Genomic DNA, 26,714 nt, shown 5'->3' on the forward strand with positions numbered 1-26,714 from the left:
GCATTACTTTAATTGTAATCATTTAAGCTGCAGTACAAAAAACTACTTTTGGTAATTGTCAAAAAAATATAAATTTGCTGGAATTTAGCACGAAAAGGTGGAAGGGATCGGTTAACCTCACCCTTCCCTAGTTACTAAGCCACATACACAAACGTTGATACTTTTTTTCTGTTTTGTTGTGGTTCGTGTTGCTCAGTCATTGGTTTTCTATGTTGCGTTTAGTATAATTTTGTTTGTTTAAATATCCCTTCAGCTTTGTTGGCTTTCGCCTCTCTTTTAAATGTAAAGACTGAAAACGTATTTCTGAAATGACTCTGTAGGTGAAATAAATATGCTTGCTTTGCGAATAATTTTAAACCTGCATGTACTTTTTGCTTCTTGTATTGTTGTTCGCCGCTTGGATGGGTCAGGCCCTATCCAACTGACGGTGAACAGTTCGTTCTTGTGTTGTGCTTTTTAACCACTGTTTCAAGCTTAAGTTAAAACCACTGTTCCAGATTAGAAATTCTGCGTTAACATACATGTTTTACTCCGGCACTTTTTTTTTGTGTGTCTGTCCCAAGTCAGGAACCTGAAATCAATTGGTACTAGTATACCTATAGTTTTGGGTTGCCGTCTACATTATTGTTTTCTATTTTGAATTATTTAACATTTGGCATGTCGGGTTGATTTATTTGTTATTCTCTTGAAATAAAGAGTATCTAAAATTTATATAGCTTACTGAAGTGTATACAGTATTGGTTTTGTTCATTATTGAAGTTTTTAAAGAGATCTGCATACTGGCATGTGTTATCATTATCATCCTTTTATCTCTGGTGGATAGATGTCTCATTTTAATAATACCACATCTCATTATTTCATTTTATAGAAAGTTAAAAAAAAACACACATATTTTAACCAACATCTTACTTTTGTGGAAATAGATGTAGAAGATACAAAGATATTGCAAAGATCCAGTTTCAAAGATTCAGACCCTATATATTGAACGTATATGAACCGTTCAGGCAACAACTTTAGCTCAGAAACAAACTGAGAAAGACAACCAGACGCAGATTAAAGCAATTAGAATCTGGGTAAACCTGGGTTGCTATCTCATAAATGTTTACCAACTATCTTCCACAACTGTTTCATGTAGTCCCTTTTCATTTTTGGAACACTATACATATGTGAATGACTGTAAAAAGTTCAAAATTTCAATTTTTAATGTTTGTATATTTAAATACAATTATTAAATAATTAAACACAACTTTCACATTATCACAAATACATACAACAATAAGTATTAACAATCACAGTCATTTAGCACTTTCTACACGACAACAGTATATGTAGACCATTTTTCACATTTGTTTGAGATCAAATCTTGCACCTTTAGCCGAATGCTATATAAAAATTCGGTCCATCATGCAAAAGCATTTAAAAGAATTCATGATTGCACATAATAAGGGTCAAACATAAGTTGATTGCATGTTGTGTAAACCCCCGGTACAAAAAGGCGGCGCTTCAGAAGGATCATTATCCACTGTGGTATAACCGTCCTCATCCTGATGTGGACGTCTGCTCTCGTCCAAATTTATTCCCATGTCTTTTATTTTATTTTCTATCTCAAGAGACTCTGAAAAACATGCTCTTTTCTGTTTACTATCCAATAAGAAATAGAAATTTTCTCTTCTCTTCGGTGGAGGTTGTCGAATGCCATCGATATAGTTCAGCAAGTCAGCAGCCGACCACCTCGAAACGAATTCATTCGGAACAGTTTTCGAAGGATCTGATGGATCGTATGAGAACGATCTGGGTTTACTGAGTTGATGATTTCGGTGATTGCTTGAGGTAGAAATAATGTTAATGTCATTCTGCAAATTTTGTTGGAAATTTGGATTAGATTGAATTCTTTGTTGTTGCAAACGAAAGTTTGCATTGAAGTCTGTTCGAATAGGCTCGGACATTTTTCTATCATTTATATTTCTTGCGGGTAAAGCTGGAGGGTGATATTTATGAGGAAGCAACCCATTCAACCTCATTCTTAAAATTTCCTCATATTGCAGAAGATCATCTCCAGGAATAGTTTCATACACATGATCATCTTTCTCGTCCCTTCGTGGCGTTTGACATCCAGGCAATCGAGTTGTTGCATACGGTGAACAACCTGGCAGTTTAGTGGTTGCATATGGCGCACAACCTTCGAACACAATATGATTTCGTTTATCCCTGGAATCAAACGAATGATTCATATGAAATTTTTCTGAGTGAATATCATGTGATCTTATCTCTGGCTCACTAAGTTGTCTTGAAAATTCAGGATAAGAAGTTTTATCAAACTCTGAACTATGAGGTAGATATTGTCTATTTTGAAATGAAGGATCACTCCCCAATGGCCGCCTCACACATCTAACGGACACTTTCCCTTGTGACGACAAGAGGGCGGGTTGAAAGTTTTCACGAGATTGTTCACAATTTTCCTGTTGACTTACGCTTGTATTAACACCACTTTCATTTTCAATGTTTTTGACAGGTTTTCTTAAGACATCTGGCCTGTCTTTCCGCCATTGTACATGTCGCTTAAGTTTCCGAGATTTCATTTTGTTTTCCTGGTCCTTTTCAGCCTGTAAATCGTGTATAATCTCAAACATTGAACGCGCGACTTTTGTTAGTTGATAATTGTTTATTTGTGCGGGGGAGAACCTGGTTGGAGTTTGATTGTCCGTTTGCTCTTGATGTGTCTGCACCGGTGGTCCTGTCTCCTCTGTAATTGATTTGTTTTGTTGAGATTGTTCATTCAATTCATTTTGCACAAACGTCTCTGGTTTACGTGTAACAATTGCACTCGTACAGATGGGTTGTCCGTGGGGTGATGGATGACTGTCCGACATTGAAAAATAGTCTATTGGTAATTCCATTGGCGGAACAGGTCGATTGTTTTGTTTTTTCTTTCCGTTCACAAATATATTGTCTATATCGGCTTCGTTTGTCGGCAGGGAATCACTCTCGTATCCACTAGATATCGTTACTGGAGAAGATTCACACGACAGTGTTTTGGACGGCATTTCTTTTTCTGGTGTAATTACATTATCAAATGACGCAGACCGTGTCAGGTCAGAATTTCCAGTTGCACCACTAAGTTCTTCTCTAGAACATACCCTTCTTGGGCTTTTTGGTTTATTTTTTGTATTTAAGTCCAACTTCAGGCGAAATCTTGCACTTTTTGAGTCTCCTGGATTAAAAGCTGAAACATTTAGTATATTATTACGGCGATCCAAATCGTTTGTCAAATTAAGTGAGAGTGGAGTATTAGTAGCGCTACAACTTAGATTTAAATGGTTATTATGGATCTCCTCCTGAGGATAAGCATTAAGAGGACTAAATCCCACACAGCGATCAGCTGTTCGGTTTAAACACCCATTTGTTATTCTCAATGCCGGATTATCACGCTGACATACTCTATTGTCGGGTAGGTTTTTGTTCCTCGGATTTTGCTCACAGCCATTATGGTTCACTAATTGATCAGTTAAATGACAATTTCTAATTATATCTCCCGATTGACGGGTCCTCCATGAATTGCCAAACCCATAGTCCTTTGTCAGAGTGACATTAGATCTCTGATCCTTTTTTCTACGTTCATGCATCCTATCTCTATCACGATACGGCATATCAATGTTATCCAATCCGAGACTGTTTAAATCATTAACACCATGCACACAGTTTGAGGTATTGTCAGACGGTGTATTGTCCGAGACCGATCTACCGAGGCGACGTTTTCTGGCGATTTGATGCACACAGATAACCTCTCCAATTCGAAGTCCCAACTCGTTTTGATTCAGATGTTCATCACCAAGATTATGTTTCAGTCTATTTTCTTCACACGTTTCTTCGATTGCTTTATCTGGACTATCGCGGTGACGTTTATTAGATTTACGTCGTTTTGCTGAGATTGGTCCTGTATTGATATAATTGTTTATATCCACGCGAGTTGATAATACTGCTGCTGATTTTGTTGGATAGGATAGACATATAAAATCCTCAAAAGTAACATATAACAACCACATCTGATTTGTCAACTCCTTACTCTGATCTCGTAGTTCATTCTGTAAAATAAAAATAAATAGTTAGTTATACTCTCAAAAGTAGCATGACGGGAAATAAAGCATTTAAAAACTTAACCATTACATAAACAGTTTTTGGGGGTGTCACAGTTTGTTTAATTTTGTTTAGATTGTGGTTATTGTTTTGTTTGTTGTTGTTGTTGTTGTGTTTTCCTTCTTGTTTTACTGTGGACGGTTTAAAGGGTCGGTTGTTATAATTTTATCTCGACATATACATGTAGCCAATGAACAATGTGTACAAAAATAAGTTGCTAGTACTGTACAATTCAGATTTCTTAAACTAACATTTTACATGTTTCAGGTTCTAAGTTCACTATTGGTAGTTTTATTTTAATACCCGAATCAAGTCCAAACTTTAAATATAAAACATCAATGATACATCTGAAACTGCAGGATGTGGATGTACAGCTATGAAAAATCGAACTACTGAATATCTAAAAACTCTACATGGTCAATATGTTTCATATATCTCTTTTCTACAGCAAAATTATATTGCACTGAGGGGAAATGCATTATGGGTCATCATATATACATTAAAACAAGGATTTGTGTAGCAAGAGTTTAGACTATACAAATCCTTGATTAAAACATGAGAAATTGAAAAATCAACTCTTCAGAAAATCTTATAAGGGACATGGTCGGAGGTTATAAAGACATGAGTTAAGTAGTATGAAAATCTAATACGTTATATGCTATTTACTTCACCTAAATTAAATAACTAATTTGCATTTTATGAAGTGTGACATTGAGAAATGGCCGTTGGATAACGCTTTGATGAAGAATTGTTATTGTGTTGTTGTTCAGAAATAATTATTTAAAGATCCAACACCTTAGACTGATCAAAGATGGATAGAAAGGACAGATAAATTATCACTTAAAATCCTGCCTCGCAATTTATTCGTTTTTCTGTTTTCATCACTGAAGTGTAACCTGTAATTATTTTGGTATAAGTGGAGATTCGTTACGAAAGGAGTCTTCGTGAACAATGTTATACGTACTATAACTTGTACACAGCAATTCATCAAACTTGATAATAAAACGAAACAAATTGTAGCTGTAGAATGGTAACGAAACAAATAAATAATAAGTTTCTTTTTTAATTACTACCCCCCCCCCCCCCCCTTTCCAAATAAAAAGTTTGTTGAATGCTATAAACACAAAGAAATCGTTGGCGTCATATATTTCATTTTATAATTGAATGAACTAAAGTAATACTGACAAAGTTATCAAACATTGGAAACGACTAAAAAGTGTGTCGTTTTTCAATATTATCCTAATCGCTTACCTTTTAAGACAGTATCGTGACTGATATTACCATGATAACAGATTTGTTTAAATCGTAATTAAATTTTTACAGTTTCCTATTTAAAACATGTTTTCTACGCCGTGTTTGTAATGAATGTGTTTACCATCAAAGAGAAAATGTGTGGTTTTGTTGATGACATGTACACATACTATGATAAAAGCCGAGGAAGTGAATCCTGCAGTTTCTTAACAAAAGAATTGACATGGATCATTTTTCACACCTGATGAACTTGAATAAGGTATATAGGTATAATTAACATTAACTATCATAAAGTTTGTCATCTTGTTGGGTCACAGCTTTATCATATCGACCACTTTCCTGACATTAATGTCCATAATTGATTATTATAGCATTAAGTTTCACGGATTTTCTGGTTTAGTCTATTTTTAACCATAATTATGTTTTGTTTTCCAGAAACATTGTGGAAAACGCACTTAAAGTATAGCATGCTCATTTCCATTTACGTCAAATTAATTACGCAATATTTATTTTAATCAACTAGTAACGGATACAGCCACTGGACCAAAGTATGCCAAACTTGTTCCTCCAGCTTCCGATCCCCGATGTACCATGTATGGTTTTGTTAACTATAAACAACCCCAAAAACAACCATTCAAAGAAAACGACAAAAGTATCAGGATTTTTACTCATGTGTATTAACATATTAATATAATGAAATATTTACTTGATATAGTCTTTAAATGTAAAATAACAAAAATACCGAACTCCAAGGAAAATTAAAAAATGAAGGTCCCTTATCAAGTGGCAAAATCAAAAGCTCAAACACATCAAACGAATGGAAAACAACTGCCATATTTCTGACTTGGTACAGGCATTTCCTTATGTAGACAATGGTTGTTTCTTGATCGTTTTCTTTGTCAGGTTTAATCTTAAAAGAATTGTGCTATGTTTTTTCTAATTAATACTTTTTTTCGTTTTTATAAGAATTTTTCGGTTGATTGTTGTTTTCGTAACGTCCAGTTGAAAATATTTCACTCATATTCAGGACGATCGTTAATATGAAGAGTCACCAAATATCAGTTTCATCATTCATATGCAACATGAAACTTTGTATCGAATTCATGCAAATTTTGTCCTTTTTTTACTTTTTTTTATTGACAAACTAGGAGTCATGTTCTAGTGCAATGTAATTGATCCATCTGAACAGACGTACTGTATAATTATAGCAGTCTCCACAGAAACTAAATCTTAGAAGCTATATATACATGTATAGATAGTACGTTAATTGGAAATAGCTTGATGCTTGAAAAAACTTAATATATTTTTATAAGCGAGACAAATAGCCTATAAATGCCAGGAAATTACCAATATATACATATCAAAGGAAAACTGAAAAGACTTCTTTCAAATCTAGATATTATCATGAAACTAATTGCTAAAATTCTGATGAAAATTTCAGTTACTTGGACAAAAACAACATTTATGAAGACGCTTAGAAAAACGGTCGCAAGCCCCTTCGCGGTTACAGAGAAAATAATTTCTTGTTCATTAGAGAATCCCACTCCTTCAATATACTTTATATAAAAAATATTCATTTATTCCGTTTCGTATATATAGCTCCATATGTGATCTATGAGGTTCTAACAATAGTATGACTTCTTTCTAAACAAATGAACTGAACTGAAGAACAAAATCGCATTATTGAATTTTTTTTGTTACATTTCAAAAATGTATTTAAAAACAATATAAAACTAAACTAATATTTTTTTAGAAATAAAGCTACATGTGTATATATTGTTTTTTCTTTCCCAGATGAAAATAGTTTCATTTTGGTTAGAGAAGCAATTCAATTCAAAATTCAAAGGATGAATAATTTGCATCCAACCGCCTTCAAGATCAATATCATGTAGTGCTGAATTACGTAGAAATATATTTTGCGTGGAAATATGTAGAAATTTTGAATAATGTTTAGTAAGTTTAAGTACAATATATAGATTCTGTAGTATTCGAATTCCATAGATTTGACAAGATTTATTATTTGAGTCTGCGAGTGAAAGAATTTTAAGTGAAATTGGTCTAACCTATATATTGTTTGAGATACTCATGTATTTTTGGCATTAGTCTTTTTTATTTTTGCGTCTTATAATTCCTTATAAAATTGAAATTACGTACGGATTAGTACAGTTACAATCAATCTTGCTGTAAATGTGATCCGTCCGCCTACAAATTGTATATGTGTATTTAACTTTCAATTTAGATTACTGTGTTCATCTCATTTATCAACAGTTTTACAAGTTCGTTAATAAATGATCTTCACTTGATCACAAATTTAAAAGGATTGAAATTGCTAGACTAGGTTGCCATCTACCCGATGTTATCTGTAAGATGACCGAGGAAATTGATTTATGTTTTTAATAAAGTGGTCAGTGGCCTTATAAGTGTTAATTTCAAATTAGATACCCATTAAAACTATACTATAACATTTTATAGACCATTTATTTTAGCGAATCTGGAAAACTAGGTATAATAAGCAAAAGGAGTTCAATTTTCTGAATTAAATTAAGATTCAGAATAATGATTTATTTATAAATGAAAGTTGTAAAAATAAATTCTGCGCGACACAAACAGTCTAGAATACATTGAATGTTATTGCTCGTTTCAATATTTTCAGTGCAAGAATCCTGCCTCGATTATTTAGCATCATAAAATTGAGAATGGAACTTGTTCCGCGAGAATTTTTTCTTACCAAAGCCTGATTTTGGTAAAATAAACTTGCGATTAGAAACATAGATTTTGAAATAAATACACTTCATTACAAGAGTAAAAACACGTTAAACATACCAAGCTCATAAAGTTTCCTAACTTCTCAACGTCAACTGTAGTACTTGAATTAAAATAAAATCAACAAAAAAACTTACTTTTCCTATGGTTTGTAAATCCGAGCCATATCCATTCAGAATAAATAATAAAAAGCAGTAATAATAACTTTTCCAGGGACGTTTTAAATATGTAATGTAAATAATAACTTTATAGTATTCCAGAGATAAATTATTTCCTGTGTTATAGTCAGTGCATATCTTCTACTACTAGTACACCTGAGATTTACCTGGCTAATGTTGTAACGGATGATTTCATTGGACTACTTAAGGTGATATAGCCAAATCTAATCACAATCGGTGGCGTCGAAGCAAAACATTAGCACAAAACCTCGAAGAAGACTCAGATCACATTGATAAACTTCAAATGTGCATCAATAACAATTAAAATGAATATGAAGTCTATTTCTCACGGAACAATATCATCGACTTAACAACAAAACCGTTTCATTCTAATTATATATACAATGATTGACAATTTGGGGTAATTTTTTAACTAAAGACGTGTTTTATTCCAGTTCACCTGTTCTGTACAGGTTAAGTAAATCTATACCTATTTCATTGTTGTTTCCTTGGGCTGTTTACTTTAATTATTATAATTTCTTTCAATATTTATTTTACCAAATCGCAATGAACAGATCCGAGTGTTGATTTTGATCAGGTTCTAAACCCAGATCAAACAAACTTTAGGAACTAGTTTTCTGATATTTCTCACTGTAAATGTATTAAAAATTAAATCAATTAGCACATTCGTCTTGGGATGAATTAATTGCTATGTCCTGGGGGAAATTGCTAAAAAAACATTTATTTGAAGTAGCATTGGTTTCTTTGATAATAAGATTACCGGACTAACCAAATTAACGAACTGATTAAAAGGTATCACCGATAAATAAATTAATATCTATACGCTAATCTAATTTTCCATAAACTATAATTGAATCACGTAATTGTTGGAAATGCTATATTCATTACTATTTATTGTTCTCAGATAATAACTATTCTAAACAGGAAAATCGTTTAGAACGAGTTGGCTCCATTTCTTTTAAATTTTGAAAAAAATCCTATCGGCATCTTTCCACGTCCCAATCAAGACCAAATTCTTCCATTTTAGTAATTTTTTTTCTGATTTTGGTGGGAATCTCCAGCCGACACCTGTCATACCCCCTGTCGAAAATCCCGGATCCACAACTGTTTCCAATACTAGGATTATATATATAAGTAAGTCAAACGAACAATGGTTAGTTACCTACTTGACATCCGTTCTTTGTGGAACTTTCTTTGGGTTGAAGATGTTATCAATATGACACGGATAAACCCCCAATCCTAGATACGAACAAATTCTGATTATGGTAAAGATAGGTTAGTAGAGGGATTTTACGGGGATTTAAACCTTTTTTATCCTTATTTTGTTTTCTAAGCTGTACAAATATTAATAGTTCGTCACCTGTCAATACAGGCTAAATAGAAAGTATGTAACATTACATGTGACATAGATATATTAGGATGTCACATATCACGGGGTATGATTGATTTCAATCAAATCCATACAAATAAAGACAGGTACTTTCAAAACACAAGTTTTAAGCTACATGATGCCTCCAACTAAACACAACCTAGTTTGCAGCGCATTGATTCTAGTGACGACGCTGTGAATTACACCGATGATACTAATTTTAGTAATAAGTGGACGTTTACTCATTTTTGTTTGAAAAGCTTAAAAAAATATAATACTTTAAAAGCAAGTAACACAGGCACTTGTTTCTATGCCTGTGGCAAGTAGTCCTATATTCGAGGACGTGCCCTTTCTGCAGGTGTTATTTTTTTATACGAATTCCAGTTAAAAGAACATGCATTATATTTTTCATTTTTGTTTAAAAAGTACTAATATACGCAGTGTAATACTTTTGAAACCAAGCAGTCCTGAAGTTGAGTGAGTGTCTTTCTCAGTATATTGTTTCTTTTAGTTTTACTTTCTACCACACCCAAGTTTGCTTCAAATATAATATTTGTATATCTCAGCAACATAGAGTAAAAATAAACTGTAACAGTGATGTGAACTTGTAAGTCGTGGTCATATTTGGTTTTTCCCAAATGAATCAAGACCCTATGGGAAATATATCAACATTAACCTTGATTTCTATATATAAATATACATTACAAGAAAATAATAAATAATAGATATCATTTTTAGACACGATTTAAAACAAATGGGGAAAAGAATGGGGGCATTCAGGTAGATGAGATATAAAAAAAAATGTAATGCAAATATTTCATGCATGTTCAGGACGAGAACAAGTTAACAATAGATACAATAGGTTAGTCTTGTAATAATAGAGGTCATCTTGGATGATGGTCGTGGAAATTTGGACTGGAACTAGAAAATGAGGGTATATTGAGTAGGGACAGAAATTTTGCCGTGCAAGAGACCACATGTATATGGACAATCAAAGAGTTGTTGCAAGGGTTCTTAACGTGCAAAGAGCCGTTATTAAAAACTATAGTTCTGGTAAATTAATACTTTGCAAATTATCTAAAGCAGAACCGTCTTTCCATCTGGAGAACTGTTTTTATTATATATACAGGATAAGATATTAAAGGACGTACTTGATAGCATATATACGTTTGTGTTTCGGCAAAGTTTGAAGCTAAATGTTAACATCAATATCGTACTTCGGACTGCAAATATTCATTCTTGACCTGTCATATGAGATTTCTATTTTGATGAGTTTTAATCAGAATGAATTGTTTGAAATCGACTGCAATTTTGATTATTCAAACTAAGTCTTTAATGCAAAAATATCAGGCACTTTATTTTAATTAAAAACCAGAAGAGTGTATTGAATTTACATTAGATTAAATTGATAAACGGATAGAAATAAAGAAATTTTATACATAAAAGTAGACCAATTATGAATGATAAATATTACATAATATTTATACTGTCCTTAAAATGGCAACAAATGATCCGATTTAATCTTGTTTTTAATATTTATTGCCTATGATTGCTTTCTCTTAAAAGGGATCTGACAAGCGGAACAAACGAAGTGTCCGGAATAGCGAAGTGGAACTGAAATTCAATGTCGGGAATATAAAAGGGTATCAAAAACTAAAATTAACGGCTTGAAATATATAATTTTCCTGCATGTATTCTCAATCAAATGACGATGACCGAAAGTTCAATGGATTCTGCTTCTTTGTCGAAGTATTGTTACGAATTATTAATAAGATGCAAAGCAATAAAGAGAGTGACAATGGTACGTTATTCGGGAGCAGTGACCGTGATCACAGTTGTCACGCTATAAAATGATGTATTCACTAACACTATAATAGTGGTAAGTTTGAAGATCGGACCTAGAGAAATAAGAGATTTGTTGTATGTATCAACGAGAAAACAACAACTTCTAACAAATCACAAAATATATCATTTTTTTAACAACGTATTTATAAACAGGTCTAAACAATACGTAAATCTCTTAATCGTCTGAATTAAAAAAAAAAATGTATGATTTATCAGAGACTCATTCACTGAGCATCGCCATGAACGACGAATTTTTCAAATGACAAAATAAAAAAAGAGTACCCAATCTGAAATGTCTCGTCTTCCTTACTGACCATTTATTTTATGTTGATAGTTCTAAATATAAAGATTTACTACAACTATCACATAAACATAACATGAACTAAGAAATGAGGTCAAGGTCTGGAAATACACGAACACCTTTCAATCATTCCAGACCCCAAATATGCTTTAGATAAAGTTGACCTATTGCACATAGTATTAAAGAAAGTTAACCAGGAAATTTAAAATTGTTCAACTAACCATGAAATTGAGGTCCAGGTCAGATGAACCGTGCCAGACAAACATGTTCATCTTGAAATCATAACATGCTTTAAATATAGGTGACCTATTGCATATGGTATCTGAGAAACAAACGAAACTAGGAAAACTTAAGATTGACATTGGAATCATGAAAATGAGGTCATCGTCATATGCTTATTGCCAGACAGACATATACACCTTACACCCATTCCACACACCTTATATAGTTGACCAATCGCTTATAGTATTAGAAAAAAAATACATTGATCAATGAACCGTAAAAATGAGGACAAGGTAAAATAAAAGATTCCTGGCTGACATGTACTCGTAAAATATTTTCATACACCAAATATAGTTGACACACATATACACATATCAAATATAGTTATCCTCATTACTGATAATAAGAAAAAACATTAAGAATTCTAAAAATCTTAACTATTTTTTTCAAGTAGTCACTGAACGATGAAATTGGGGTCAAGAACAATAGACATATGACAGACGGAAAAACTCATAGCATAAGTCATCTATATACAAAGTATGAAGGATCCAGGTCTCCTACTTTCCGGTAAAATATTAAGAATAGTTAAAGAAGTTTTTAACGCAACCGCCGGCGGATCACTATCACTATGTATATATATAGCTATCTTCGACAGATGTCGCAGGGTTGAAAAACATAACCCTACTCCCCCTAAAAAATCCAAAACAACAACAACAAAATAACACTTTAAGATATTATGATAAACGACAGTTATTCGTCAAGGTTCATTCCTCAGTGGAACATTAGAAAAAAACATGTGGCGGAGTTAATCTGGTTTTTTTTACTCTGAACCCTCTATTTAACTTGGGATTTTTGCAATAGCAAGTTGCAAACGTGAGTTGCAATTCATGAATTGCTTGAACTTTATTACCACTTCTTTCGTATATATGCGGCCCTATATTCCATGTAGCAAATACTCCTTTTATCTGCCTGTTTAAGAAGTTATGCTTACTGATACGGTTTATCAAACCAATGTTATAAATAGTTTGTATGAGGTCGACTTCCATGTCCTTGTACAACATTTACACAAACATTTTTGCGCGGTAATGAATAATTACTGAAGGTGTTTTGGATCTCATGAATTCTTCAGAAAACCAACACCTGTTTCAGTATTAAATTAATTAGTTGACAAGAAAACATAATATATTCCACAAAAGACATAAAAATGTCATCCCCCAGAATAACCATAATTATCTAATTAATTATTTATTATAATTTAATATGCAATGTAACTCTAGTAACAATTTATATATTTTTTGTAGAATATATTTTAAAGAAACCACTAAAAACCACTAAAAATCATTCTCCTTTTGTTTTATGATGGTTCCATGGTCTGAACTTATTTCATATATATGTATACCTTACTTTCGTGTCCCATTTTTCACAAAGTACAACTTTCGTGCTTGCATTAGCCCGTATTGTTATTGCTTTTGAAATTGAAGTGCTAAAGATATTTTTTGGCAAATTCTTAGGTTGTTTTTTTTTATCATAAAAGATATACCTTGTTCTGCGTCCATATGTAACAAATGGTGGACACAGAGATATGTCTCGGGGTTTTTTTTCTTCAGTTTTTATAGTTATTACAAATTGTTAAAATAAAAAAAGCAATATGGCAAGCATGACTAGACTGCATGGCCTAAAATCTCACTGAAACTACCAATGCTACTGCAAGTGCTGTACAATTACCATTGTCATACCAATACAGTAGTTCCCAATAAACGGACCCAATCACAAACTAATACACGTAACTAAGCAAAAGTTCAAAAGACAATAGATCATGAATGAGGGCTTTATTGTTTTGGGAATTGATCAAGACGTTAGCTTTATCGTTTGAATGGTATAACATTTTTCATCACGGAGACTTTTATAGCTTGTTGTGCGGAATGATATAGGTTTTACTGATTGTAAAAAGCCGTACGGTGACCTTTAGTTGTTGTTTCATTGGTAATCTTACCTCATCTTATTCTCATATTGAAAGAATTGATCTTATTTTATTCAAAAAGCGAAGAAATAAAATGAAAAATGAAATTCATTGTGCTGAGCCGTGGTGTAGTGGTAAGCGCATCGGACTTCTAATACAAAGGTACCTGGTTCGATCGCCGCTCCGGTGAGAAAATTTCAGGGACTGAATTTTCGGATCTTCCTTGACACCATTTGCGAGTATGGTCTCGAGAAACGATGATAGTCCGTCGGAGAGGGAACAATAAATGCATAACTCGTGTTAAGAGAGAGCAATATCTCTTGCACGTAAATGACACCCTTGTAAAATTAGAATAGAGCAAGCTAATGCCGCTACAAGGCAGCACTCGCACCCTCAAAGATGAAAGGGATTAATATAAGTTGTAATAACTTGTTTCCCAATCCACTGTAAATAAATATGTTTAAAACGAACGGTGGTTCATGATAGTATCCGTCGGGTTTCATCTTAACATTACTTTTACTCAGTAGATTTGTAAAGTGAGATTTTGTTATAAAAGATGCAGATTTCTCTGATTTTCCAAGTTCGACGGTTTGATTATTGTCCAGGTTTAATATACAATGGAAACAGTTCATTGGAATTTCCAGAATATAAGCGTTAATTACTATTTTATTCCGCTAATATTATCACCTTTTCGGGAAAAACCATTCATTATTAAACAACTGTTACACATTTTTAGAGTATGATTAAATTGAGAATGGAAATGGGGAATGTGTCAAAGAGACAACAACCCGACCATAGAACAGACAGTAGCAAAAGGTCACCAATAGGTCCTCAATGCATATATATAATAACGTTTGTAAAATATACAAAAGAAGAGGAAAGTCCATCGCACTTCATGAATCCTATATATATATTCACTTTCTTCGAGTGGGAGATATTGTAACAGTATACAAAGTTACGTCATGTTATTGGATATCGTACGAAAGAGTTTTACCTTTCAAGAACTTTCAGTTTTGAATTTGGTTTGCAATCCATTACAACGATACAAGAGACAGTTTGAAAGCATGCATACAAAATGTACCTGAAACACCTTTTAATTCATAATTGCACGCAATGCATAAACTTATAATACAAAACTATAAATTTGTTTTTCATAAATGTATTTAATATTAAACCCCAAGTTGTTAAGTCGCCATTCTGACCCTAAATACATAAAGCAAAACTATCAAATGTCGACAGATAGACAAAAAATACATACATTCAAACCACGCAATGCACTCAAATGTTCTTTCATCGGGGAAAATATCTTCAAATATTTAGAAAATTGAAACCAATTGAAGTATTAATTGTAACCCAGCACCAAATGTTAGGGTGGTTAAGCTATAGATGGTGAATAATGACGTAAACATTTTGCATGTCCACAAAGAAAACAATGGTTTTATTATTAGTAATGTCCACTTAAGAGTCCAGTAATGATTTTTACATATGTAATGGTGACATATTATTACCAAATGACACATACTGACTCAATTACTGAGGCATAAAACTGTCAATTTTATGTTCGTAAATGTAAAAAAAATGATGAAAAAGTTATCAATGAATTTTGGCAATAAGGTGTTTGTCATATTGCCTTGAGTGTTTGATGTTACAAAATCTGTATTAGCGAGAGCTTGCACTATATCTGTATAGCCCCCTTAAACCATTTGATATCTTCGGTTCTGTTCGATAAAGTCCATAAATCATTTTTGATGATTGCTGACAACATATTTTCCATTATAGCATTTTTCAGGGAATTCCTTTTCATGACTAAATGTTATTTAGAAAAAGGATATTATTGATTTCCATTAGATAATAGATTAAAAGTGACCTTAACGACGCCGTTCTACATTTTGAAGTGCTTAAATGTTCGATCTGGGAATTTGGAAATTTAATACTTATCCTCATTAATTGTTTTTCTTGCAGCTTTCATGTATTGCATGTCTAGTCTTTATATATACTGTACAATATATTGAACCGTATGCGATGAATCCGATATCTTGATTTTATACCTAAGAACTTGTAATTCTTATATGTTGCATAACGCAGTCTTTCCGTTGGTAAAAAAAACAACAACAAAAAACAAGATTCCATACATCGTCTTTCTGCAGTCAAAAGGAATGTCTAGGTTTGCCAGACAGCATGGGATGTCTAGTACAAGTCCACTATAATATGAAGCAATATCACTGACCACCATTTATTGGACTTCATACGAGTAACGCAACTGGTGAAACTAAGTGCTATAGGGACTAACGCACTAACTCGATTCCATCCTAAAGTGGTTTATTGGGAGGGGATTCGTTTTGCTGATTCCCCCCCCCCCCCCCCTTGCAAACTTTGTTATGGACATCTGTAGTCTACAGAAATTATGGGCCGATATACAGAATGTGTCTTATGTTTTATTTTTAGGCTAGACTATTTGACAGAAATCAAATATTTACATCAAAAGATCAAACTGGGCGTCGAGTGTTCAAATGATAAGTCCCAATTGAGTACTATAAGAACGTAGTTTCTCAGACAACGTGCTGGTTAGAACAAAATGTAAACATACATAAGCTATCTCTAGCATTATACAGTATCGACCTTATTTTAGATTTTCTGGAGGTTATTATCCAGATTTACCTCTGAGAGAGCTAACTCCAGTAATTTTTGCGCGGCAAACACCCTTAAAGACAGTTCAATGATTTCAAAATACACGTGTTCAACAACTTGAATGTTATATAAAATATTGAGAATGGAAAAGGGGATTATTTCAAAGAGACAAAACCCCGACCAAAGAGCAGACAGTATGTGGGAAAAATCTATTCTGCCATTTCACGAAATACTTCCCGTTTGGCAGGTTGGATGCAACTGAGTGCTCACTTGATTAAGAGCCTGAATAAAACTTACATAAAAGGTTGTTTTATTAAATTTTTGCTGTTTCAGACAGATCATTAGGTAATGATAGTGTGTTTAACCTCCAGTGGAATTTTTTCAATAATGCATATTTAGGACGAAAAACTAATATTTACAATGTTGGACTGCCATTGGAAAACAAAAGTATGTTGGATAGGGACAGTCTTTGCAATATAACATGTGAGGATTCTTAAATGAGTGGCTGTAAGGGTTTTAACATACGGAGAGCATAACAATTAATCTCTCGACATTTTATATATTTGCATCGAATTTCACTGTGACGTCCTAGGCTATTCTGATCCGATCTCTGTTCTGGATCAAGCACACATCTAATGGCAATGTCAGTATAATTAAAATATACATGTATATATAACGAAATCAGAGGTGGAAATTGAATGTAAGAGGTCATTATTTTGTTATCCCATCATCATTTGAAGATATCTGAACGATGCTATATCTGACAATCAATTCATGATGATCTATCTTACACAAATTTATTTAACTAGACTATACAAGACATTCATGTTTTTTTTATCAGCCACATATGTTTTATGAACCACAGTGACATGCCTGGCTGTTGGGACTTATTTCTTGATCTTTTATACAAGTATCTGACCACCACCGTTGGTAATGTATTATGACATGTTTTATACGAGTACATGAGGTGAAACCTGGCTAGTCAGGCATATTTTGCTGAAGAGCAAACGAAGGTGTCGTATTAAATTTCCTCAAAAGGTCCTTATTGAAAAATAATTCCGTATTACATTACTTGGAATGCTGCACATTTTATAATTTAAAATTTCGTCCAATAAATAATATTGGCAAATACCCCCTTATACACGTGTGTATTACAAATGGTTCTGGGAATATAGCCCAGAACAATACTGTGCCATTTATCACAATATTTACCTAGCTCAGGTGAAATAATTTATGAGCAAAACTACATTAAGTTGCGAATTACGAAGAGAAATTATTGTAACCCAATCCTGTGAGATACCTTGTTAAAGACGACATCACGCGAGGTGGGTGATAGTGGATATTATAGATAAAATCTCGTTTTTACAGGTGTCTGACCACAACCTTTGGAACTGTGTCAAATCAGATGACCAACAGAAAGAACATGTCAATCACAACCTTGTAATTAGCATGAATTAATTACAGTGAGAAAGCATAATTAGTATGTGTATTGGATACAAGATTTATAGGAACACAATAATTACGTTTTTTCCAGCTTCCTTTTTTCTCGTTTGTCATTGCTAGAAAAAGGGTGAGATTCTTTTACACTGACGATTTTCCAGTTGAGTATTGATACTAATCTGCACAAACAGACTTCAAATACTTGTTAAAATGGAAATACTTTCTGTGTATTGTGTCGTAGACTCTTTAAGTTTCCTGTTACATTCTTATTTTGCGGGTTCATGGTGAGTGGATCAATTTAAGGATGAACTGCTCGTACTTTTGCTTTCACAGAAGAACAAAAAAATAAGGGTATTTCCAACAGTGCATGATCAATGTAAAATGACACAGACATTTGGAACAAGTCTAAGGACAAGAGAACAGGTTAATTGCCAAAAGAAACCGAAACGACTAAAAAATGAAATATTCTGCTTTGAAATCACGCAGAAATCAGTTCTGCACATCTTTCAAGATAAATTTAGTAAAAATCTGTAATCAACTCAAACAAACATAGTAATTGTACATGTAAGGCTGTTTTTTTGTTAGAAACTTTAATAGTTTGAAATGATTAACATGAGTTCATTGTAACAGTAAAAAGTTATAAACTGAAGTAATATCTACTGTTGTTGAATTTGTAAAATTGTAAAATCATTTAAAGTCCCCCACAAAGACGATCGTTTTGTGTTAAATATTGACTGTTCCTGTTAAAATACCAACCCCCATCAACAAATATTTGAAGTCAACATAAAGTACAAGAAAAGTAACTTTAGTACCCGTACCTAATTAACCTGGACTATCTACCTGAGCCTTCACCTGAGTGACAACCAGCTGATACTTATCTACTTTTAAGTGATTTTAAACTTTCCTTGCTATCGTTTTCTATCAACTATTCTCACTTTTGATGTTTAATAACGATTGTCAACACAAATACAAATCTTACCATAAACACCATATCTTAAATCTCAAATAAAATCAGAAGGACTTTATACTGTTATTTATTATTGTCCACTTGTCAAATCGAGATAATAAATTGATTTTGAATTATTGGTGTATTAGATTCTTCAAAATTTAATACATATGCATACCAACTATCCCGTAATCCATGCGGTATGTCGTGGCGAAACTAAGGTGACCAGTGAATTTTAATTGAAAACGGAAAAGTAAAACCTGTATATTTATCATGGTATTTGTATGAATATGATATTTTCCCATGGTAGATACACGCTTTCTAGACATAACACTGGCTACAAAGGTACACTGACCGACCCGACTTAACATTTGACTTAAGATGACAATCTTTATCCCATATGTAAAGCACTGGTCAGGAAAAATAAGCCATACAAGGACCTATAAAGGAATACCCACATGGTTATCTTCAAAATAAACGCGTATGCTGCTGTGTTATATATTATATATCTATTTTTCGTTCATTATTTTGTTCATAAATTATGACGTAATTTTTTCTCGTTTGACTTACATTTGTCATTTCGGGGCCATACATAGATGACTATGCGGTATGGGCCTAGCTCATTGTTTGAAGCCCGTACGTTCATTTCTGTGTCATTTGGTCACTTGTTAAGATTTGTCTCATTAACAATCATATCACATCTTCACTTTTATATCTTTGATAATTGTATTACCAAAACCCACTCAATGCTGTATAAACATGTATGCATCACAAGGAATACAGCATCGATGCCAATTGTTGAGAAGGGTAGATTTTGTTTGATTCCATTAAAGACGTATGTTAGTATGACGTCCTAGGTCCCACATACAAAATGCTGCATATGGCATGATATGCATTAGCAATGACAAACAGAGACCCAACTGATAAGGAGACTATAACCGTATATTTGCAACTGTTTTATCGACATAAGTATTTTTGAATAATTTCCTGTTAAAGCTATACTATAGATATAGTTTACCATATATAAATATAAACTAAGTTGTGAATGCATTTTTTTATAATCATAAATATAATACACAAATATGAATGAATCATAGCAAACTTCACAACAAATGTCCTTCAATTAATACCTATACAATATATACTCTATCTACCCTTTGTTACACATTGTATATATAAGATATGGATCTTGACAATAATAAATCTCTTGTATATTTAATACTATATCACACGCCATGTGTATAGTTATGGTAAACACTGATTAATTACCACACTGAACAGTTCAAGGGGGTGTATACCCTCACCAGAAAAAAACATAACAAAAATACTTGCTCTTTAATGATAAATATAAGAGGGTCACTAGGGTAAGTATGCATATAAATACATATATAGTTAGAGTTTGGTTAGACTTGGTATATGATTATATGAAATAAAGGAAGATGTAGTATTATGAGTGCCAATGAGACAACTCTCCATTCAAGTCACAATTTGTAAAAGTAAACCATATACTGGTCCATTTACTAGTATGTAGTAATTCCTATCGATATTTCACCGCTTTTTTATTATTAAAAGAAGGAGTTATATTTTTAACTGAGCACTTTGCATGCAACACTGAGAAATTTAGAAGAACACTATCAAACCGTTTTTTGTTGTCGGTCATTTACCGGTACGTAATTTGTATAATCAGTACTGACAACCCTACATACCAGTGGCGGATCCAGAAAGGGGGGGTCCGGGGGTAGGACCCCCTTTTTTGGACGATCAATGCATTTGAATGGGGACATGTAGTTGGAACCCCCCTTTTTGTCCTGGATTAGGAACCCCCTTTTAAAAATGACGGGATCCCCGATATTTTCATACTGTAAATCAAATCAGTCCGATCGAGGAAAGTTTCAAGGTATCGTCTTCAATTTTAAAATTACAATGAAACATGTACATGATGTATACAAGTCAGCAACTGATGCCTTCATATGATGCTAAACAATCGTTGATTAATTTCTAATGTTAAAAATATTAAGCTAACTTACCATTTCACATCTCAGCTGAAGTAACAAATTATCCATATTCGTGGACTGCATGTCCATGCAGGGTACAAAGTAAAATAATTGATTTTTTTTTAAATCAAATAACACCCATAAGTGAAGTGTGGTCAATATATATAATTTACACATTTAGATGCATGCCATATGTGTTGACATTATAATTCTCAGCATACTCATTACAACCATAAATTAAATTTAAGGACACCTTAAGCAAAAATGTGTAGTTACTATTTTGACACCGACGATAATGGCAGAAATTAACATTGTTATCTATGTTGTATCAATTAATTTTATGGTCTAAATTAAACTCGTTTGTGTCTCATGTTGTTCGGATGGCCATGGGTTAGTATTTTTATCCAGTTAAAATCAGATTTATTATTTTGTAAAACTAATTGCTGTTTGGCATTCAAGAATGATCTCGGGCAAAATCTTAAAAAATAATACAATTTAATCTGAAATATTTGCGTCTATTCGATTTGTGTACCTATTTCGAGAGAGAGTGCAAACGAATTTCCACTGCAAGTAGTTATATTGTTGAAGTAGTAAATTTAAGGTGAAAGTCATTTGACCTATGCCATACAGACAGATAATGCTTTATCTTGCAATTATTTTTCTAATCTTCACGTTAAGCGGCAACCTACAATCAATTAATAAATACACTCTTCATTTGCTTTTTCTTGTTTTTAATATGTATTGAATCAATGACAATGATACAGAAGCTAGAAATCGAAATATCGTCACAATAAGTCAGTCTTACAAGAAGACCTTTAGTCCAGTCGATTTGTGAAACAATTGCTCAGATTGTGGTAAAAGCATAAAATTTGGCAGAGTGTTAGTTGAGGTCATAACTAACATTTATAGCTATGGACCCAATTCAGAAAATTAAAATGGCGGCTCTGGGCGGCCATTTTGAAATCATGTTAAAAAAATTAATAAAATTATCAAAAAAAATATGAAAAATATATAACTTTACCAATTTTGATAAACTTTAGTTTATCTTATGACAAAGGATATCAACTGAGGACTATTGAAGTATTAGGTGGCCATCTTGAATGGTGGCCATTTTGGAAACGTAAATTTCAAAAATATCATTATTCGCTATCCTAAATTGTTTTTGGAATTAATACTAAGTTTTATATGCATTTACAACTAGTTTTTCTTATCATTTACTTATATGACTGTTGCTATTCATATAGGATATATTCACCAAGTGCTGAAATAAGGCATGCATATATTAACTAATAAATCTATTTAAAAAATATGCGTAAATTCTTTTCTAAAATTACAGTTTAGCATGTAGGGCTTAGTTACGTTTTTACCACCAAAAAATGCGTATATACAATATAAGTTATGACCACTGTATGTTGAAAAGGAATAACACGTAGGTATTAAGTCAATGGACCTGAAAAAATAATAAATAGACTGGAAAGAATTCCATAACGCCAAGAGAGGACACATGAGGATTTACAATGTCAATCAAATACAAAAAGAGCAGACATCGACATTTGAGCTGGTAATCAGTCATTTTCTGTAAGCATACAACTGTTCCAAGTTGATGAAGGCAATGTAATGGGATAATCACAAGGCAAAAGGTACTTATCCTGTCAAAGCAAATCTTAAGATCAAAGTATATTTTGTCAGGAAAAACGAAGAAAATCTAAGATGAGTCACGGATTGAAAATAACAGTAAAATAACCAGCCACGGTTGTGATGAATTAACAAGAACAAAATGATTGCAGGAATTTATTTTCTTTCATTGTGATGAGGTATCTGACTATCATCATGAAGCCTCGACAATTATGATCGACAATACAGTATGTGACAGTCACTTGAACTACTAACCATTGTTCTTTTAGAAGACTCAGTGCTTGAGATTAATATTTCAGGAGCAGATATCATGCTAAATGTTTGTTAAAACTGCACGACAGGGCAATTAGACAGAATTCGAGACACAGAAAAAAAGTCAAGAATCTGTTATCCATGGAATGGGGCTCGCCAAATTGATAGAAAACAGTGACGGCTCACACTATGTAACAGATATTGTTTTAATATTTGAAATTGATGATATTGGTAAATTGTACAGTAAACGTTCTTAGTAAATATGAGTTGTCATGGAAGGAATGATTAATACAACACTTCTGAAAAATTGAATACTAGCTGCCATAGATGATATGCAAGCACAAATGAAAGGTTGCGTCTTTCTCCGGATTCTCAACGAATATGTTGGGGAAACAGGCCATGTCTTTTAGTCGTGATGATGGAGGCCTCTTCATAGTCAAAGTAACTAGAAAAGTTTGAAGAGTTAAGCTTGTTCCTATACAAAGGTTTACAGGGACATTCAATGTAGGCTTTCCAAATGAATCAGTTCCACAATCTTTGAGACATGTTACTCTCTATCTGAGGACTGATAAGTTGCAGTTGTATCCTTTCAACGACGAGTTGCACAATTGAATTATTATAGCTGAAAAATGGTAAGTCTTGTCTGCCACTCAACGATATTTCTGGACTGTGTCTTGATGTTTGGCCATCCTCTATCATTTTAACTAAGGAAACTTGTGTCAACAACTGTTATTGAGTGTCCCTGAAAAGTTATTCTTAGTATCAAGCATATATATTTTGCCTGCTATGGCTATGGTGATGCCTTCATTTTTACCCTTTTTTATTAGGTCTGTTTCAGAGCTTCACGATTACATTTGTTGAAAATGAAGAGCACTAATTTATCTTGCTTGTATGCTTATAGATATCCTATAGCAGCTACATTTCAATTTTGTTAACTGCGTTGTATCAGTTCTTCCTTCCATCATGATAACTCCAAGATCTTCCAGGCGTTTACTGTACAATTTAGCGTGATCTGCAAGCTTGGAGATTGGTACAATTCTTCTTCCAGGCCGTGTGCCATCAATGTATTTCCTTATTTGGGAAAGCACAACTCCAAGGATAAAAGATTCCTGGCTTTCTTTCTATGTCTTTTATTCTGCCTATTTGCTATGTTGTCAAGTTTCATCAATCATCAAGCATGATACTAGTGATTTGACATCTCCAGCTCTTACTTTGGCTTAGGGAATATGTCTTGTAGTACAAGTGCACAGTCATGCCCTATTTTTGTCGATTCGAAAATGTCGATGTATCATGGAGATCTTCAAATACATCACCACAGAAAAAATACATTGCAGTCATTATTCTTTTTGATCCAGTTACACTTTACAGTGTCTGGTTACTTATTGTTTCCTTTCAATTGGCAACTTATCTTCAACATTATAACGTCAATTGAGAACATTTGAGCAGTTGATGTTCTTATAACATTACTTGTATTATATAAAATTCATTATGTCTGCAATCAAGGTTTTTGAAAGTTGTTTCAAATGAACAATATCAACAAAACGAATTATCCAGTAATCAGCCAACTATTATAAACGACAGGTATACAAATATTTTCTTGCTTTATTTCTACGTATAAAATAAAATTCTCCTGTTATTCTATGTTGAACAAGCGGTAGCACAACTATTGCTTTCAGAGTAATAGTTCATTTTATGATCCTCTTCGTGTCCGCGTTTTAATGCTTTTGTTCCCGCTACAAAACAGAAGAATAACTCGGGGGAGGGGGATAGGCTAGCTTCTTGTCCTGTTTATAAAGCTCAAACAAATACATTTGTATATATCTTCCACAATGCATTTTTTTTTATTATATCGAATAATGACTACATATTTTGGCTTAAAAAAAAAGATTTTTCAAGATGGCCGCCATTTAATATGGGTAATATTTCCAAAACTTTTGTTCTACAAGACAATTGGATTCAGCACTGTTATTCTATCTACCAGATTTCATGTCAATATCTTCTCTAATATCATTTTCATGAGTTTCTATTATTAATCTATTGAGATCAAACGGCCGCCATTTCAAAATGGCCGCCCTTTCCGCCAATTTCAATTTTCAGATTGGGTCCATAGCTTAAAATGTTGTCCATGACATATACTACTACTATGCCAAATTTCATGCTTTTACCACAATCTGAGCAATTTTGTCAAAAATCTGCACAAATCGACTGGACTACTTTACTATGGCTCTAGTTGAGTAGTACACTTCTGGTCTTACTTTACACTTAATGACAATAATAACAAATTGTCCTGAAAATATTTCAAATATCTATTGTTCATATAAGCAAGCAATATTCGAATAAGAAGATAAGTTTGCACAGACAATGGTGGTATCATAAAGACACAGACGTGATTCTCGTTTTCTATTCGAGACTACTTTTACACAGTGGTGTAACGAGGTTCTCATGATAGAAATGTAACAAAAATTCATACAACAGTGCATTAAGCTTAGGTAGAAAGTGGGAGGAAAAGAAGATCTTCACATTGAAGAAAAGCAAATCAAGCATATCAATCTTGATATATAACATTTCATTCTTACCGAAACTTAATATACCAATACTTGTGCTTGGGTACAGGGAGACAACCAGAACGAAAATTCGTTATTAGAAATATTACTTCACAGTTCACAATAGAAGCCTTTTTAAAAACAAATCTTATAAATCCACAAATCAGTCATAGTAATAGTATTCAAATACTTTGCAGTTGGGGAAAACAGAATAGGATCACTTATAGAAATTTCATAAGTGTACACTTGATAAAAAAAAATCTTAAGGGGTTCCGCGGAACACTAGCTGTGTCTCGCCTACAATTGCTGCTGTCAGTGTTAAAGTAAGTCCATTTATCAGTAAAATACATAATTTAAACAAAAGTGCACACACTAAAATGTCTCGCTTTCTTTACTAACCATTGATTTTGCGTTGAAAGTCAAATTTAAAGATTTACTACACTTAACATGATCCAAAAAAGTTGAGGTCAAGGTCAGATAACCCAAACGAGAAATACATGTACACTAAATATAGTTGAACTATTGCTTATAGTTTCTAAGAATTAGACTTATTCAAGAAAGCTTAATATAAACCTTTGAACCATGAACATGAGGTCAAGGTCAGATGAATCATGCTAGACAAATATTTACACCTCCCAATCAATCTATGTAGTACATATATGACCTATTGCTTATAGTATAAAAGAAACAAATTCAACCATGAAAACTTAACATTGACCAATGAACCATGAAAAAGAGGTCAAGGTCAGATGATACCTGCCAGCCAGACATATACACATTACATACAACAAATATAGTTGACATATTGCTTATAGTTTTAAAAAAAAACCCAGATCAAAACACAAAAACTTCATTCATTATTAATAAGATTCCCTGTAAAACGTTGAGGTATAGGTAGGCATTATATGTTCCAGAGCAGAGTTATTTTTTGTGTTAACAGCAACTGACGAACTTGCGCCAAGTGGTGAAATTAGCTCAGGTAACCCTTTGGTTGATGAAGTTAAGCACACTGAGATTAAACATTGAGCTTGACTATATCACTTTATCTTGAGGGCATAAACAGTGGTTTGACAAAATGGCTTGCCATACGTTACCCAACTGTCATGACTTGTATAGACAGAGAACTATACAAATTGTAAAGACATGCTAATTCTTACCCGTTGATGAAAATGCCAAGTCTGTATTCGGGTCCTTTCTCACTAATGAAAGAGGAAAGTCTTTAAGTCGAACTAAATGTTGTGGCCTTTTTTGC

General features: G+C 33.1%; 1 protein-coding gene across 3 annotated transcripts; it reads right to left on the reverse strand.

Moving 5' to 3' along the window:
* Positions 1-1,184: 1,184 nt before the first annotated feature.
* Positions 1,185-26,714, reverse strand: LOC139516276 (uncharacterized). Of its 3 annotated transcripts, none has more exons than XM_071306295.1 (2): positions 26,620-26,714; positions 1,185-4,082 (listed from the first exon to the last, which is right to left on the reverse strand). In XM_071306295.1, the coding sequence occupies exon 2, from the start codon at positions 4,041-4,043 to the stop codon at positions 1,449-1,451; it is 2,595 nt and encodes an 864-aa protein (XP_071162396.1). In that variant the 5' UTR covers positions 4,044-4,082; positions 26,620-26,714; the 3' UTR covers positions 1,185-1,448. The 3 variants fall into 3 exon arrangements, with proteins under 3 accessions (XP_071162396.1, XP_071162381.1, XP_071162387.1); XM_071306280.1 differs by lacking the exon at positions 26,620-26,714 and adding an exon at positions 8,286-8,523; XM_071306286.1 differs by lacking the exon at positions 26,620-26,714 and adding an exon at positions 5,386-5,596.

Source organism: Mytilus edulis, chromosome 1, assembly GCF_963676685.1.
Source record: "Mytilus edulis chromosome 1, xbMytEdul2.2, whole genome shotgun sequence".
NCBI classification, from domain to species: Eukaryota; Metazoa; Mollusca; class Bivalvia; order Mytilida; family Mytilidae; genus Mytilus; species Mytilus edulis.

Bases quoted from the DNA above. Each gene is read 5' to 3' on its own strand.
- LOC139516276 (XM_071306295.1), bottom strand. From the start codon at position 4,043: ATGTGGTTGTTATATGTTACTTTTGAGGATTTTATATGTCTATCCTAT.